The sequence below is a fragment of the Trypanosoma cruzi genome, genomic scaffold, assembly GCF_000209065.1.
Source record: "Trypanosoma cruzi strain CL Brener 1047053514087 genomic scaffold, whole genome shotgun sequence".
Classification (NCBI taxonomy): domain Eukaryota; phylum Euglenozoa; class Kinetoplastea; order Trypanosomatida; family Trypanosomatidae; genus Trypanosoma; species Trypanosoma cruzi.
This window is the reverse complement of record NW_001849234.1, coordinates 1-17,122: the sequence shown is the minus strand read 5'-3', so window position 1 is coordinate 17,122 and position 17,122 is coordinate 1. Positions and strand designations below refer to the sequence as shown.

Genomic DNA, 17,122 nt, shown 5'->3' with positions numbered 1-17,122 from the left:
CGCACAAACACACGCCAGGCAGTATCAATTAGATCACTAGAGGTAGACGATTTCTCAAATCCACACACCTTATTTCCTCGCTCTAGGCGTGTGCTTGGTTGCAATGGCACTGGCGGAGTCCCATAAGGCTAGCGAGGAGAATTCCGCGGGAGCGCGTACGTTATTTGGCAATGTCACAAACAAGTCGTGCACAAAAACAGTCAACACTTCACAAGATACCCCTCGTGGCTCTCATTTCTGCAGGAAAACAAATTGTGTGACGGCGGCAGCGGCGCCATCGATGGCTGCACCCCCGCGAAAAAACGGCTCGGTTTCGTCACTAGAAGAAAGTTCGACGCATGTCGACCGCCAAACCCCACGAGAATTAGGCGGCGGTGGTGCTGGCGCAGAGGAGAAGCACGTCGGATGCGCCGATCCCGTGACTCTACTGGAGGAGCAGGAGGAGGTCTCGCCACGAAAGAAGATGCAACGCCCACGGAAGTTTCTTGAGAAATATTTTTTTCTGAAGAATCTCAACGCCCTGCCCCTAACGCCGGAAAGGGAGAAAAACGGTGCAACGTCGGCTCCGTTTCGTCGTGTGTCGGTGGAAGAACCCGCCACCGGCGTTTCGGGTTTGGGGGCGCCACCGCCGCCGCCGCCGCCGCCTCCATCCGAGAACAATGGGGACCATTCAACAGCAAGCCTTGTACGCTCACGCCGCTTTGATGCCCCGAGGCCCAGTGTCCTTTTTTATGTGGACATTTTGCGTAACAAACAACCTCAAGAGAGAGATGGAAGTGACAATGTCAGAATGTCGCCTGCAAAAGTGACTGTCTCCCGTCGCAGCTCCATTAATATGCAAAAACACGAAGTGGTGCCGCCAACTCTTGTGATTCGGTGGCTGAGCCAGGAAGCGGATCCTCCTCTCCCGGAAAGGGAGGCGGATGATGGAAAAGTTGCGGAGGAGCTTACAGCGCCTAATAACCCAGCAAAGGATGTGAAAAGCGTTTCACGTAGTCGTTCTGCACTTGAAGAAACATCTTCATACACGGATGGTATTGATCTCAGTGCCATTTCGGCAATTCATGAAGAAGAGGTATTGATTGACTTTGATGGGTCCACGACCTCCACACGTCTTCCCTTTTCAACGTTAGATCAGGTAAAAGATATTCTTTTAAAAGAGAGCCGTATTCAAGAGGAAGGGGCGTGCGCTGTACTGTCCACACCGAAAGACGTGGCTGAAGGGTTCACGCAGCAACCTACCCACATGCCAGAAACAGATGGGGGTATTACTGAAGATAACATCAATCACTGGATACTGTCTTTTGCAGGACGTCCATGTGGTAACGCGGATACCTTGTGGCATGCCATTGATGAATTCCTTTCCTTGTATTTTATGGACCAGTTCAAGGCACACGAGGCAGAGGTATTGGAGGCAGCCTTTGTGGTGGGGTATACCCAGATGGTTGCGCTCCCAATGACGAGGATGTTGGAATCTTCTGATCGGCGTATCTTGTGCATGAAACGAGACATTTATATTCGACGTATGATTGAGTTTTTCATGTTGACTCTACCAGTGAGACGCGGGAAAAAGCTCTTTGGACGCATCCGCTCTGCGTCTTGCCAACAGACGAGGCAAAGTCTGTTAGCACCTCGGAGTGTCTCTCAGTCAACTCATCAACTGGGCTGCAGGTTTTCCGCTCGTGGCGTGAGGAGTTTGCCGGGCGTCATGCAACGCGACGCACGCGTCAGTGGAAGGGGCGGGAAAGCTTACAGTGGGGCTGCAGAAGCCAACTTCAAGGCGTTTTCACAAGCACCGTCAAGGCCCATTAGACTTCGGGCCTACAGGATTGTCCCACCCGTGCCAAGAAAGATCACACCGAAACGTTCACCAAGAGACGATGAATTGATGGACATCATGAAACTCGACTTGTCTTGAGTTGTTGTTGCTTTTGTTTTTCTTTTTTCTTATTTGCAGGCGAGTCCGGAGGGTTGGTGGGCTCCGCCGCATTCTTACAGCGAATGCACGTTACATCTGACCGGTCCGCCATCACATGTCCCATATCCATATAGAGGCACACATGTGCATGGCTAAGGGCTAGGCAGCGGCAGCAATAAGACCGCATCTGCAATACGATGAAGAAAAGAGGGATTTACGAGGGGAAAAGAAAATGAATGGTCTTTTTGATAATTGAAGTGTTACATCCGTCAAATGTCGAGTTAATTGTTTGGTCTCGTTTTTCCTTTTTTTTTTTTTTCTTTTTTTTGTTTTGTCGGCTTGCGATAAAAATTATGCACGCAAGCCACAAATTCCAATCACACATGGTAGAAAATGGAGAAGAGTCTCACATGTATTGTTATAATTATTTTTTATTTTTTTTTTTTTTTTTTTTTTTTTGGGGGGGGGGGGAAGGAAATGAGTCATCGTGGGTGGAATATCTACTGCCGCGATCTCTGGAGAAAAGAAAAGAATTTCTTTTTAAAGATTTATTTATTTATTTATTTATTTTGTGTGGTATTTCCTCGTCCCTTTCTCCCCCTCTCTCTCTCCCTCTATATATATATATATATTTGTATGTGTGTGCGTATATAAACATATGTGCGGATGTTGTCTCGATGTGTGTACGGCTGCCTTCCCTTTTTTTTTTTTTTTTTTTCCTCCCCCCTCCTCTCTTCTGTGAAGATAGGGGCGGGGCGGGGGGCGGATATTGAGGGAATTGGGAAGGATGTCGCGCTTCGACCGCGTTGTCATTTTTTTGGACATTGATGGCGTCCTGCTCCCCGTGCCTCGATTCACTTTTGGCGGCGGCGAACTCTCTGAGCAAAGTGTCCTTATTCTTCAGCAGATTGTCAAGGGCTGCGGTGGGAGGGAAAAGGTCTCTATTATCCTCTCGTCCACGTGGCGCAATTTCCCCGATCAGGTGCGACGGTTGAATCAATTTATTGAGAAGACAACAGGGACGGAGGTGCCGGCTGTCGCTGGCGGTACTCCAAACGGAACGCCCAAGACGACGGTGGTCACGTACTTCCCGGATGACCCATCGGAGCAGAGACTCGTGCGGGATCGCGTGGATGAAGTGAAGCGATGGATACACACGCACATGCAGGACTACCCGGAGGCGATTGGTGGCCGGTGGTTCGCGATTGACGACATGCAGCTGGACGTTGATGAGCGCATGCGTGGTCATTTCTTGAAGACAGAGACGGAGACGGGCCTAACGGAGGGGGACGTGGCGCGGGCCCTTGACGTCATCGCGTCCCTCCCAACGGCAGACGTGGCGGCGAAAAACGCGGTGGCGGCGATGGTTGACCCCGTGTTGAAGGACGAGGAAATTGACATTTTGAAGAGCCGATGCCGGGAGTTGTCCGCGACGGTGAGTCAACTGCAAGATTCCCTGCGGCAGTCGCAGGATGAGGTGCATGCCCTGCAGAAGCAGCGTCACGAATGGGAACGTGAGCGCAAAGAATTGACGCGTCGTCTTGAGGACGTTAGTTACCGTCTGGCAGTGCACGACTTTGCCAAAAAGAATGATGTACTGCGGGCAGCAGTTGCGGCCCTCGAGAACAAAACAGGGAAGGAACGGCAGGAATTAGAAAAGCGCATTAAAGTTCTCGTGGAGCTTCTGCGGCATAAAAAGTTGCTTGAGAAGGCTGCGAGAAAACAACGGAAAAAGTTGAACGATGTAAATGAGGGGAAGGGATCAAAATAAGTACGACCCGCCACTCCCAGGCCTTTTCCTTTCTTATACGCCCTCTCTTTTTTTTGTTTTTCTTCTTTGCCAGAGGGCATGCGCACAGCGAAGCAGGCACCAACACCAAAAAAAAAAAAAAAAAAGACGTGAGGGTGGGAAAGAAGAAAGGAGGCATGTATATCAATATATATATATATATATGCGTATATACAGGTGCCGAAGCCCATCAGGAGTATTCTTTTGTTGTTGTTGTTTTCGTTAATGGATGTGTGGGTAAGAGGAGAAAATGAGGGAGGGAGGGGGGGAGTATGTGGAAATAAATGGCATTTGGAACTTCTGGTGTTGTGTATCCATCATATCTGCTTTTTTGCTGTTTTGTTGTTTTGTTTTTGTTTTTTCCCATTGGGGGGGTTAAATGTGGGGTCCATCACACACAAACACCAGGACGATCGAGACACGCGTTCTCTTTCACGGTGGGGTGGGGTAGGAGGGTGGGTGTGCATATTGTGTTAAGCATTTGCTGGTGGCAAGGAGGGGTGTAATCCAAGGGAAGAAACAGCCTACTCATCAACACTTTAGGCAACAACAACAATAACAATTAAAAATTAAAAAGAGTGAGAGTGAGAGTGAGCGAGCAGTGTGTGTTGAGAAGGGAAGCGAAAAAAATAAAACTAAAAAAAAAAAAAGGGGGGGGGGGGACAATGCGTCAAAGGGCATTTGTGAGACTGGACGGTTTAACGGCCGATACAACGGCACTGGAGGTAGTAGAGTTCATGCAGTGTTGTGGCCCGGCGGTAAACGTCTACGTGCATGCAGACCCGGATAGTGTGACGGGTTACTATGCGCTGATTGAGTTTAAATATGAAAAAAGTGTTGAAGTAGCAGAGTTACTTTCCGGGACGTCTTTCCGTGGGCATGAGGTAAGTATTACGCCGCTTGATCGAGAGGCTCATCGGGAGAATACAGCATTCCTGCAGGCATTGAGACCCAAAAGAGAATTAGACACCATTCACGGGAACAGATGCGGAAAATATGGTGTATTGCGGTAGGCTATGAAGTCTGCAGAGAAGATTTGGAAAAAAAAAAAAAAGAGGGGGGGGGGAGGAAAATGGGCATCATGTGGTATCCGAGTGCTGTCATTCTTTCTGGTGAGTTATTGCCGACAAGTCATTAGCGGGGATTAGTTACAATAGACAATTCGACCGCGTAAGCCAAACATTAAATGGCAGGCGGTTAGGGTAGGAAAGTAACAAGACGGCAATGTGAGTGTACATCCTCCCAACCGCAACGAGTGGGGGAGGAGTGGAGGAACAGGAGTAATGATTTGATTTAATTTGATTTTTTTTTTCTTTCCTCCTTTCCTTTATAAAGAACTGTTTATTGTTATAATTTATATGGAGTTACAGATATACAATTTGCTTTTGCTTTAATTGGGAGTGGACTCATTTGTTTTAGTGTGATTTACTCTCATTAAAGCGATTGTTTGCGTTTGCCTTTTTTTTTTTTTTCCTTTTCTCTCTTTGAGCGTAGCTCTTTCCTGGTTTGATTATTCGTGTCTTGTTGTTGTTGTTGTTGTTGTTTACGGTTTGCAAGGCCGTTTCGACTTTCATTTTGTTGTGTTTTTATATACGTCGATCTTCTTCCTCGTGTTTATTGCCGTGGGGGGTAGGGGGGGGAGGGAGAAATGGAGGGGGAGGCCAAGGGCCAGCAATTATTTCCTTCATGAAATTGTTTTTTTTTTTTGTTGCTGTTGTTTTTTTTTTTTTTTTTTTGGTGGTGGTGGTGGATCTGTGGATTCTGTCGTTGTTACTTTTGTTGTTGTTGTTTTAATTGTTCTCACTCTCTCTCTCTCTCTCTCTCTCTCTTCTTCCCCCACTCTCTTTGATTGTCATTGGGTCGATGTCATCGCGTTCAGGGCAGTGCCTTCATGCCCCTGTTTCGACACTCCGGCGGCTCCGGCGGATTCCCCACCGGCTTCCGGGCGCCAGCGACTGCCGGCATCGATTCGGCGGACACGGCCGCAGCCACCCTCTCCTTGTTGCCGCTGCGGCGGAGAGAAAGGACGGTGATTTACCCCGACAGCAAAGGGGTCACGCAGGCTGAAATCACAGTTGCTCGACTTGCAAAGAGGGCTCACATTGAGTACCACCAGCCCGTGCGAGAAAAAAAGGCTGCCCAAGAAGGGGGTGCGGAGTGCGGCAACGAGGCAGAGGCCGCGGTTGACACCGGATCCGCGCAGGAAAACACACATCCAGGGGGCGGAGACCCCGTCATCGAGCAGAAGAAGCAACAACTCCCACAAGGACAGGACGCAGGTTGTGGTACGGCGCAAGAGGGAGACGAGGAAGAGGAGGAAAAGAGCGAGGTTGTGTCGCGCTATCCAGTAAGCCCGTATGGAAAACTTTATTTTCAGGTGGAGACCGATGCAGCCACTCGACATGAGTCGACGGGCATTATTATCATTGAAACTGAGCAGTTGGGCGTGATGATGTATGATCGCGCCGGTCGACAGTTTGGCAACCGTCCAGATCCTGGGTATCCCATCAAAGAAGAGGATGTCAACAACGCCAAGGCGGGCATGACACTTAAGGTTGCCTCCAAGACCGTTATGCTTATAACAGCACTGAAAGAGGAATCCTTCCGCAGTGGGGAATTTTTCCTTCGTTATGAGCACCAACTTCGAAAAAAGGAAGAAAAACAAAAAGAAAAGGCTGCGGCCGCAGCGGGCTTACACGTTATAAAGCCTAAAATGTCTTTTGGCCAAAGCCTTTCAGGATGCATTTTTGCTCAGCCAGTATTTCGCAAACGGCCACGGGACGGCCAAACCGGATTTACCGTTCCTGTTGCAGGTCGACCAAAGACGGGACCAAGCGGTATCCGGGCCGAACTGAAGCCATTACACGATCCTGACCGTGAGGGTGCCGTCGTACTCTTTCGGGCAGACTATAAGCGAGACGCCAATGGCCGCCTACAGGTATCGGTTGTGGTGGATCCTATCATTGGTGACAAGTTGCGGCCCCATCAGAGGGCGGGGGTGCAATTTCTTTTTGACTGCATCACAGGGGAGCGGATGCCTGGCTATCATGGCGCCATCCTCGCGGATGAAATGGGCCTTGGCAAAACTATTCAAACCGTCGCCACCATCTACACGTGCCTTCGTCAAGGAAAACATGGGGTGCCCACAGCCCGCAAGTGTCTTGTTGTCACCCCTTCTTCGCTTGTGAAAAACTGGTGTAACGAGTTTGATAAATGGCTGGGCGAAGGGGCAGTGAAGTACTTTTCTATATCCGAATCCACACCAAAGGGCGATCGCATTATCTCCCGCTTTGATGGAGAGGGCGATGTCCTTGTTATATCCTACGATCAGCTAAGGAAGTATATCACCCGCATCTCCACTCTTAGGTCTGTGGAGCTGGTGGTGTGTGACGAAGGTCACCGGCTGAAGAACGCCGAGGTGAAGACGACAAAGGCGGTGGACATGTTGCCGACACGTAACCGCATCATTCTCAGTGGCACGCCGATTCAAAATGATCTTTCAGAGTTTCACGCCATGGTGGGATTTGTCAATCCCGGTATATTGGGCAGCCGTGATGTGTTTGCGCGTGTCTTTGAGGAGCCGGTGATGCAGGGACGAGACCCCGATTGCCCAGAGCACCTTCGTTCCCTCGGCTCGGATCGCGCCCATTATTTGTCAAACTTAACGCAGCGTTTTATTCTTCGCCGCACGCAGTCAATTAATGAGTCGTACCTGCCTCCAAAGGTAGATGTGACAGTGTTTGTGCGACTTGGAGAACTACAAAGTGTCGCTTATGAAAAGTTGTCAGATCTTGTTGAAGGTTCCTCGTGCCCGCCTCTTGTGCTCATATCCGCCCTGCGAAAGTTGTGCAACCACATGGATCTCTTTTACGAGGCGGTGTTAAATTCCAGCAAGGAGGAGGTTAGGGAGGGACATGGTATACCAAAGTCTGTGCTTCCGAAAGGATACAAGTCAGGGACTCTTTCTGAGGCGGCTGGAGGGAAAATGCATTTTGTCTCTCTTATGTTGGATGAGTTGCGCAACAACGGAGACCGTGACAAACTTGTCATTGTTTCGAACTTCACTCAGACATTAGATGTCATTGCCAACATGTGCCGTCAAAAACGCATTAGTTTCTTTCAACTTGATGGCAGCATGCCAGTCAAACGCCGGCAGGAAGTGGTGGACCGCTTTAATGTCCCCGAATCGCAGGAGATTGTCTTTTTACTTTCTTCCAAGGCTGGCGGTGTTGGATTAAATCTCATTGGCGCAAACCGACTGATTTTATTTGACCCCGACTGGAACCCTGCGAATGACGCCCAAGCAATGGGACGTGTTTGGCGTGACGGACAGAAGAAACGGGTCTTCATCTACCGCTTACTTAGCGCCGGATCCATTGAGGAAAAGATATATCAACGTCAGGTAAGCAAACAGGGACTCTCGGCCAATGTTGTCGACATGAAGAGTGACTCCAAGCAACATTTCACGCTGGAGGAGCTGCGGTCCCTCTTTTGTTATCGTAAGGATACCCGTTCTGACACGCATGATCTCCTGCACTGCACCAACTGCGAGGCGGTGGTGGAACTGTTGGCATCATCCTCATCTGGAGCAGGGAAAGCCAAGGAGCTCTCAGCGCCAATGAAGTTTCGTCGCGTTGGTGAGAAGAAGAGCGGACCTCGAATGGATGAACTAAGAGGATGGCGTCATTTTGCCCGATGTGAGGAGTTTCCACTAGACAAGGTGGTGCGTGCCATATCTAGCAAGGCACCAGGGTTGTGCAGCTTTATCTTTGCCGATGAGCGCGACAACACGGCGAGTGCGGCTACCGACGGTAAGAGTAGGGAAGGCACCGGCAAAGCAGCCACAGTGCGGGTGGAGCGCCCCTTCGTGCAGGACGAGGAACAAATTATTTGCCCCAGTCAACAAGAGCATCTCTCGGAGGAGTCAGAGCTTGAAATTGAGTTGCATGACGACGACGACGACGACGATGAAGAAGAAGAAGAAGAAGAAGAAGAGGAATTTGAGGAGGTGGAGGATGATGATGATGAGGAATAAAGAAGACGAGGAAATTCCACACAACTGCCCCCACCAAGAAATAAGAAGGGGACATCGAAAAAAAAGAAAAAAAAAAAAAGTTGTGTGCTCCTACAGTACTTTCAAACCGTTTTACTTTAGACACTTTTCCCTCTTCCGTATTCCTCACCCCGCGTAGTTCTCCACCAGCTTCGCCGGCAGAGTTGAATGGGTCTACACTTTACACATTTCAAGGAATCGCCGCTCGTTCATTTTTACGGTGGTCATTTGACACTCATTTACAAATGATCACTTTTTTTTCTTTTTTTTTTTCTTAAATTTGTTGCCAGCATAACGACTCCTGCCCAATCAACAGCGCAGCGAATGCGGACTGGCTGTCTGCGTGCCTCTCGAGCCGTGCACAGAATGGCGTGTATACGTATGTGTGCTGGCAGGATGGAGGTGGAGGATATCAGCCGGCATGTCTTTCTTTTCCTCTTTTTTTTTTTTTTGCCCGCCGTGAAAGAATTAAACGCAACAACAGAGAAACACTTAAATTTTACCTTTTTACAAAATCAGCAACCTTTTTTTTTTTTTTTTTACAGCAACAAGCTAAAAAACCAGCAAAATAAATATATATTTATATATTAAGCGTCTTGTGATCATGGCAAGTCTGCAATTGAACGCGTCTAACTGTCAAGGAAGAGCAATCCTGACGGACCGCTACATCAACCGTGGCACCGCCTTCACAATGGAGGAACGCCAGAAGCTGCACATCCTTGGTCGTCTGCCGCCTGTCGTCGAGACGCTGGAGGAGCAGGTCGCCCGCGTGTACGGGCAGGTGAAGAAGTACGAAAAGCCGATCAACCGTTACCAACATCTTGTCTCCGTGCACTCGACGAACACGACCTTGTACTACGCCACCATCCTTGCCCACCTGGAGGAGATGCTTCCCATCATCTACACCCCGACAGTCGGCGAGGCGTGCATGGAATACAGCCACCTCTTTTTCCGTGAGCGCGGCGTATACTTCAATCGCCTGTACAAGGGTCAGTTCCGGAACATCATGCGTGACGCGGGATACCAGAAGGTGGAAGTGGTCGTCATTACAGATGGCTCCCGCATTCTTGGCCTGGGCGATCTTGGCTCAAACGGAATTGGTATCAGCATTGGCAAGTGCTCTCTGTATGTTGCGGGTGCGGGCATTGACCCCCGGCTAATCGTTCCCGTCATACTGGACGTTGGCACGAACAACGAAAGGTACCTGCAGGATAAGGATTACCTTGGCATGCGTGAGAAACGCCTCGGCGACGAAGAGTTTTATGAACTACTTGACGAGTTTATGGAGGCGGCCTCTGCGGAGTGGCCCAACGCGGTCATTCAATTTGAGGACTTCAGCAACAACCACTGCTTTGACATAATGGAACGCTACCAGAAAAAGTACCGCTGCTTCAACGACGACATTCAGGGAACGGGTGCGGTGATTGCCGCCGGCTTCCTCAACGCGATAAAGCTCTCGGGCGTTTCCCCGCTGCAGCAGCGCATTGTTGTTTTCGGCGCAGGCTCTGCCGCTGTCGGTGTTGCAAATAACATTGCGGCGCTCGCTGCACGCATGTACAAATTCCCCGTGCAGGACCTTGTCAAGACGTTCTATCTCGTCGATACTAAGGGCCTTGTGACGACGACCCGCGGCGACCAGCTTGCGGCGCACAAAAAGTTGCTCGCCCGTACCGACGTCTCCGCGGAGGACTCAGCGAAGCTGCGCACGCTCGAGGAAATTGTGCGCTTTGTGAAGCCGACGACGCTCCTTGGCCTTGGCGGCGTGGGCCCCGCCTTCACGGAGGAGATTGTGAAGATGGTGATGCAGAACACCGAACGCCCCATCATCTTCCCGCTGTCGAACCCGACAAGCAAGGCGGAAGTGACGCCGGAGAACGCCTACAAGTGGACAAACGGCGCGGCGATCGTAGCGTCCGGTAGTCCATTTCCGCCGACGACTATCGGTGGCAAAACATTCAAGCCGTCGCAGGGCAACAACCTGTACGTCTTTCCCGGCGTTGGTCTTGGATGTGCGCTGGCACAACCGACGCACATCCCGGAAGAACTCCTCCTCACGGCGTCCGAGTCCCTGAACCTCCTCACAACGGAGGGAGACTTGCGGGAGGGTCGGCTGTACCCGCCGCTGGAAGACATCCATAACATCTCCGCAAACGTCGCCACCGACGTGATTCTGGAGGCACAACGCATGAAGATTGACAACAATAAGAAGCTGCCACGCACCCGCGACGAACTCCTTGCCTTTGTGAAGAAGGCGATGTGGAAGCCGGTGTACTCGGGAGAGGTCGGCGAGCAGGTTTTATGAACCGCCAAATTCTGAAGAGGCCAACGCTTTAATTTTTGTGGAATAGAAATGGAAGTAAAGTGGAATCATGTGTTGTATGGGAATAAAGAGGGGAGATGTTCCAACAAATAAATAAAATGAAATTAAAGAAACGAACGAAGAGAATGTTACTCACGCTGCTTAAAAAGTAATGTGCGAAAGGCGAAAGTAAGGAAGTTAAAACAATAAGCATTTTTTTTACGCTAAAGGGCAGATGTTGGTGAAGTACGCATTTGGAATTTAAAAAAGAAAAAAAAGGGAGGGGGGGGGGGGAAGTGGTGCGCTGGGTTTACCCTAATTTCACAGATTATGTTCTGTTTATGTTTTCTCTATCTGTGTATTTGGCCCTGCACTTCTTAATAAGAAATTTAAATGGGGCTCTGTGTCTTGCGCGTATGCGAGCGATTGGGTTTGTGGAGCCATTGGCATTTGGTGTCGCTGCTTGTTTTTTTGTTTTTTCATGCTGTGTCTGGGAGAGTGGAGGGGTACATGTGTTAATTGTCTTTTTACTTTCTTTGTGTTCTACACTAGAGGTTAGGTAACGGTTGTTACTGCATCCTGCTATCCGTTAGGAGAGAGATAAAGAGAGAGGTGTTGAATTAAAATAAATCTGTTGTTTTAACTGAAGAGCTTTCGTTGATTGCTTATTTTTGATTGCGCTGCAGAGTGGATCATGCTTGCCCGGACTTTACTGCGTTTTGAGAAGACTGGACGCACTGCGCGTGGGGTGGATTTTTTGCGCAATCGTTTTACGAATAAGGCTTCTGCCTTTACAAGGAAGGAACGTGAGCATCTTGGCGTTGTTGGTCTCCTGCCTCCTGCGGTGGAGTCCATCGATGACCAAGTGGAGCGTGTCTGGGTGCAATTTAATCTTCTCAGCTCCCCAATCAACAGGTACCAATTACTTCGTGGTATCATGGACATAAATGTGACTCTGTTCTATAAATTTGTTCAGAAACACATCAAGGAAACACTGCCTGTCATTTACACTCCAACAGTTGGTGAGGCATGTGAGCGTTACGGTGCCATTTTTATGAGAGACCATGGGCTGTACGTGAGCATGCAGGAAAGGGGAAATATTCGGCAGTGTTTGAAAAATCTTCGTAAACCCAACATTGATATTATGGTCGTCACGGATGGCTCCCGCATTCTTGGCCTGGGCGATCTTGGGGCTAACGGCATGGGTATCAGCATTGGCAAGTGCTCTCTGTATGTTGCGGGTGCGGGCATCAGACCAAGTCGCGTCCTGCCTGTCATGTTAGACGTTGGCACGAACAACGAAAAACTTCGCAACGATCCATTGTACCTTGGACAACGCACTTCTCGGGCCCAGGACAGGGAGTTTTATGAACTACTTGACGAGTTTATGGAGGCGGCCTCTGCTGAGTGGCCCAACGCTGTCATTCAATTTGAGGACTTCAGCAACAACCACTGCTTTGACATAATGGAACGCTACCAGAAAAAGTACCGCTGCTTCAACGACGACATTCAGGGAACGGGTGCGGTGATTGCCGCCGGCTTTCTCAACGCGATGCATGTCAGTGGTGTTCCCGTGAATGAGCAACGTGTTGTATTTTTGGGTGCCGGATCAGCAGCGACGGGTGTGGCGGAAATTATTGCAGAGCTCGCGGCCCTGGAACTTGAGACTTCTGTTGAAAAGGTCCGAAATTCTGTGTATCTGGTGGATTCGAAGGGTCTGGTGACGACTACACGTGGAGACGAGTTGGCGCCGCACAAGGTTCCTTGGGCACGTACGGATATTGCCCCTGAACAAAACGAATCCCTCCGTACGTTGACCGATGTTGTGCGGCATGTTCGTCCGACGGCGCTGATTGGACTTGCTGCTGCCGGTGGTGCCTTTACGGAGGAGATGATCAAGTACATGGCATCATACTGTAAGCGTCCCATACTGTTTCCGCTTTCAAACCCCTCCAGTAAGTCGGAGGTTAACCCTGACGATGCCTACAAGTGGACAAATGGCACCGCAATTGTGGCATCTGGTAGCCCGTTTCCGTCTAGCGTCGTGGACGGCAAAGTACTGAGTCCCGCGCAAGGCAACAACCTTTACATTTTTCCTGGCGTCGGGCTCGGGTGTGTCATTGCACAGTCGCCATATATCCCGCAGGAAGTATTTGTCACGGCGGCGCTGGCGCTTAGTCGCCTGGTTGATACCGAAGTTGTTCTGGCGGAGGGTAAATTGTACCCGTCCATTGACGGCGTCCGCAACGTGTCGATGCACGTGGCAGTAGACGTCATTGAGGAGCTGCAGCGCATGGGGTTGGCAAAGAGTGATCTGCCGAGAAACAAGTCGGATCTCACCAACCTTGTGAAGGAGTTTATGTGGGAGCCACAATACCTGGAGCCGGAGTACTACCTGTCGAAGCGCTTTGATTAGGCCTCTTTTTTTGTTGTTGTTTTTGTTTGTTTGTTTGTTTTTGCTCCGCCGTGGAAAATTAAAAAAAAAAAAAAAATAAACGGGGGGTGGAATAAATAATGAGAAAACGAACGGACGTTTTTTTTTTGTTTTTTTTTTTTTTGTAAATGTGTGCGTGTATTTTTTTTTTTTGTGTGTGTGTTGTTGTCTGTTTAAAGAATGCCCGCTTCAAATTCCTTTCTCGCATTTGTGTATTCATCCCGGTGTGTCTATTTTTACTTTTTTCTTTTTTTGTTGTGCTCCATGTATGTTTGTCTTTTCTGTTCCTCTCTTTTTTTTTGCTTTGGTTGATGTGAGGGCTGATGGCCATCGCCTCTGATGCGACGAGTGATGAGGATGACGACTGCCAGTTTGAGTACGTGGCGCCGTCGGCAAACCGGGAGAAGGGGGCTGCAGGCGCTGGCGCCCAGCGGGTGCGCAAGACGGTGTACGAAGAGGAACGCGATGCACGCGTGAGTGCCATTGTGAGCCAGCAGGGTCTTAAGCTGCCGCTACAGCCGGAGGCGGCCCCGGCCACGCTGCGTGCCACGGAGAAGGAAGGCAAAGTCACGGAACGGCAAGACGCGGAGGAGGGGGAAAAGAAAAGCACCAAATCCGCGCCTAACCCCACGGAGGAGGCGCAGCGACTGAAGAACCAACGCTACTCCATTTACCGTCGAAACAGGTACTTGAACCAGAATGCTCTGAGGGAAGTGGATCCCGGTACAAAGCGCCACATGCAGATTGTGTATACACCCAGCAATGCAGGGGGGAAGCAGTATCATACATTGCGGCGGGGGGGATACACCGGAACCTTTTCAGGAGGGCGACGGTTCACGCCGCGATTTCCTTCAGGGTATAAAAGACCACGGGAATGACGCTACACGCACATCCCCCCCCTATCCAAAAGAAAGAAATAAGCTGCGTATACATAACCGTTTTGCAAGGAATAAGAGACAGGGACCTCTTGGATATGATTTCTTCGTCAATGCTTTCCCTCTTCGTATATATATATATACATATATGTATATGATTGTTTATTTTTCTTTCATCCCGCTGCGGGTGGCGTATTTTGTGCATGGCCTCTTTTTTTTTTTTTTTAGTTTTTTCATTTTTTTAGCCTGTTGATGCATTTTTCTCCTCTTGTTTTTCACATACATTTCACTCGGTCTTTCTCTCTCTTCTTCCGTTTCTGTATGCAACTGGCCACAAGGGAGGGGTGGTGGGAGGAGGGAGGAGAAAAGGAGGGCGTGTTTGAAGGGGCGATCGAAGAGAAAACAGTCATGTCGTTCTTTTTTGATGAAGACTCTGGTGATGAGCCTGCAACGAAACGACACTGCACCGAACAACAGCAACGAGCGCAAGGACGTCCTCATGGCGGCTTTTTCAACGGCAACGGAGAGAAGGATGAAGATGAAGACGAGAGGCCCGTGTTGGCCAGAGCAGGCAGTGATCGGGTGGGACTGCGACTCCTGCAAGGCATGCAGAAGCCCACGTCGTCATCATCGTCTGTGCTTCTCTCTGGGAAAGAAAAAATGCGTGTGGTGGAGGCGTACGTGCCCCTCTCCGTGGGAGGGTTCATGGAAAGCTCCGCAGAGACGGCCGTGGACAACCTCAGCCAAATAAAGCCTGGCAACGTCATGTGTCTTCGCAGTCCCGCATCCTCCGCCTCACAAGCGAGCACCGGAATGAATTTTGTAAGGGAGACAGACCTCACAGAAGAGGAAAGACGTTACGGCAAGCGACTTTCTTCGAACATGACGCAGGAGCTCTTTGAGGTGGGCCGCGTGGACCGCGACACGGGAATGCTGGAGGCCATCTTTCTTGACGGAACGCGAAGGAATTTAAAGGCATATGCCGTGCGTCCCGCTGGATTTGTGGAGAAGGAACTTTTTCGGCAGTGGAAGCGCGACCCCAACTCTCGCCCGGTGCGAACTGTATACGCAGCGCCACAGGACGCGAACGCATCACCGTCCCTTTCGTCAACGACGCAAACGACAAGAACAACGGCTGTTGACTCCGCCAAGAGGAAAAACAATACGGCTGCAGTGGAACTGATGCCGTGGTGGGTGAGTCCCCAGCTCATTGTGCGGGTTGTCGAGAAGTCTGCGGGAGATCTGTTTGGGAAAAAGTTTGTGGTGAAATCCCTCTCCCGCAAGGAGGGAAAGATACGACTGGCGCCATGGCAGCGGTCCGCAGGAAACGGCGAGTCCGCAGAGAACTCCCCGGTTGACATTGTGGGGTGTGAGGCGTTGGAGACGATCGTACCCAAGGTGGGCGAACAGGGCATCATTGTGCTTGGAAATATGCGTGGAGAGCTGGTGAAGGTTATGGAACGGCACCGTGACGTGAATGGAGAACTTGCGTCGCTGAAGGTTTGCTCTACACTGACAGGGAACGAGTTTACCGTCGGGCCGCATGAAGTGTGTCAGCTGGCCTGCCCACGGCCCTAATATCATTTTCCAAAAGAAATATGTGATTTAAAAGGGAAACGCATGCAGGTGACGTGGGTGTGTGTTTGTTTGACTTCTTCTTTGTTGTTGTTTTTATGTGGGGGGAGGGAGGGAAGAGAGCGTGTTCTCCATTACAAGTGACTGTGTTGGTTTTTCTTGACAATTCTCCCCGTGTACGTTCCTCTGCGTATATGTGCATGTGTCCATTTGTTTCACCCCTCTCTATCTCTCTCTCTCTCCCTTTCTTGCATGGCTGCGGGTGGAAGTGCCGTGGACGTGTCGTATTTTTGATGCGGATGTCAAGGAAATTTGCTGGTCGATTGATGCCACACCGGATCGATGAACAAATGGCGTCCTTTTTTGATACGGAATTATCGGCCAGCATCATGCAGCGGCGGTCTTGTGCTGCGAAAAATAACCGCCACACGAAGCCACCCCCGCAGAAGCTGCAGGAGCGACAAGAAGATGAGTTGCCGCCGTCGCCTTTTTTTGATGCCTATGTTGTCTTGGACTTTGAGGCGACATGCGAGCGTAACAGACGTTTAGAAGAGCCGGAGATTATTGAGTTCCCCATGGTGTTGATTGACGCCCGAAGCCATCGCATTCTGACAGAGTTTCAACGGTACGTGAGGCCTGTCGTCAACCCGATATTATCGGATTTTTGCACAGAACTCACTGGCATCAAGCAGTCGGTTGTCGACGCGGCAGAAACATTCCCTTTGGTGTTTGACGCGGCACTGGAGTTTCTTCGTGGTAGTGGGTACGGTGAGGCACCACCGTTGCGTAGTTATCTCTTTGTGACTTGTGGAGATTGGGACCTGAAGACGATGCTGCCAAGCCAGCTGCGGACGACGGAAAAGACCGGCACGGCAATTGTCGCCCCGTCCACCTTTAGGCGATGGTGCAACTTGAAAGTACCCATGCGAACCATCGTCCCTACGAAGGCGCGTGGCATTTTTGACTTGAGAGAAATGTTGGCTGCCGTGGGTCTTCCTTTGAAGGGCCGCCACCACAGTGGGATCGATGACTGCAGGAACATTGCATCAGTTGTACAAGAACTTCTGCGGAGGGGGCATGTCATTGCACCGACGACAGACCACAGCGGAATTCGGCAGAGGGAGAGTTCTTTGTCGCGTGCGGAAGACAGACCGCTGACGGGGTTGCGTGGGGGGACAC

The 17,122-nt window shown here is 50.2% G+C and overlaps 8 protein-coding genes across 8 annotated transcripts, besides 18 other annotated features; all 8 read left to right on the top strand.

Annotated features, from left to right (window-relative positions):
* Positions 1 to 17,122: part of a sequence feature (heterozygous, non-Esmeraldo-like haplotype) that runs on past the window's edge.
* Positions 104 to 1,918, top strand: Tc00.1047053505183.60 (hypothetical protein, conserved; the record flags this gene model as incomplete). Its single annotated transcript, XM_809320.1, has 1 exon — positions 104 to 1,918. The coding sequence occupies one exon, from the start codon at positions 104 to 106 to the stop codon at positions 1,916 to 1,918; it is 1,815 nt and encodes a 604-aa protein (XP_814413.1).
* Positions 621 to 645: a microsatellite.
* Positions 2,217 to 2,251: a microsatellite.
* Positions 2,346 to 2,377: a microsatellite.
* Positions 2,465 to 2,488: a microsatellite.
* Positions 2,534 to 2,580: a microsatellite.
* Positions 2,612 to 2,656: a repeat region.
* On the top strand, positions 2,706 to 3,689 carry Tc00.1047053505183.50 (hypothetical protein, conserved; the record flags this gene model as incomplete). Its single annotated transcript, XM_809319.1, has 1 exon — positions 2,706 to 3,689. The coding sequence occupies one exon, from the start codon at positions 2,706 to 2,708 to the stop codon at positions 3,687 to 3,689; it is 984 nt and encodes a 327-aa protein (XP_814412.1).
* Positions 3,845 to 3,881: a microsatellite.
* Positions 5,229 to 5,251: a microsatellite.
* Positions 5,403 to 5,443: a microsatellite.
* Positions 5,506 to 5,552: a microsatellite.
* Positions 5,599 to 8,742, top strand: Tc00.1047053505183.40 (DNA repair and recombination protein RAD54, putative; the record flags this gene model as incomplete). Its single annotated transcript, XM_809318.1, has 1 exon — positions 5,599 to 8,742. The coding sequence occupies one exon, from the start codon at positions 5,599 to 5,601 to the stop codon at positions 8,740 to 8,742; it is 3,144 nt and encodes a 1,047-aa protein (XP_814411.1).
* Positions 8,656 to 8,675: a microsatellite.
* Positions 8,677 to 8,706: a microsatellite.
* Positions 9,326 to 9,351: a sequence feature (AT_rich).
* On the top strand, positions 9,365 to 11,062 carry Tc00.1047053505183.30 (malic enzyme, putative; the record flags this gene model as incomplete). The annotated part of the gene is made up of 1 exon (XM_809317.1): positions 9,365 to 11,062. One exon carries the CDS (start codon positions 9,365 to 9,367, stop codon positions 11,060 to 11,062), a length of 1,698 nt encoding a protein of 565 aa, XP_814410.1.
* On the top strand, positions 11,754 to 13,475 carry Tc00.1047053505183.20 (malic enzyme, putative; the record flags this gene model as incomplete). Its single annotated transcript, XM_809316.1, has 1 exon — positions 11,754 to 13,475. One exon carries the CDS (start codon positions 11,754 to 11,756, stop codon positions 13,473 to 13,475), a length of 1,722 nt encoding a protein of 573 aa, XP_814409.1.
* Positions 13,483 to 13,518: a microsatellite.
* Positions 13,530 to 13,555: a sequence feature (AT_rich).
* Positions 13,593 to 13,617: a microsatellite.
* On the top strand, positions 13,817 to 14,371 carry Tc00.1047053505183.14 (hypothetical protein, conserved; the record flags this gene model as incomplete). The annotated part of the gene is made up of 1 exon (XM_809331.1): positions 13,817 to 14,371. The coding sequence occupies one exon, from the start codon at positions 13,817 to 13,819 to the stop codon at positions 14,369 to 14,371; it is 555 nt and encodes a 184-aa protein (XP_814424.1).
* Positions 14,498 to 14,524: a microsatellite.
* On the top strand, positions 14,621 to 15,946 carry Tc00.1047053505183.10 (hypothetical protein, conserved; the record flags this gene model as incomplete). Its single annotated transcript, XM_809315.1, has 1 exon — positions 14,621 to 15,946. The coding sequence occupies one exon, from the start codon at positions 14,621 to 14,623 to the stop codon at positions 15,944 to 15,946; it is 1,326 nt and encodes a 441-aa protein (XP_814408.1).
* Positions 16,270 to 17,122, top strand: Tc00.1047053505183.5 (hypothetical protein, conserved; the record flags this gene model as incomplete). The annotated part of the gene is made up of 1 exon (XM_809332.1): positions 16,270 to 17,122. A coding segment is annotated over one exon (853 nt), but the record flags the coding sequence as incomplete, so codon positions are not given.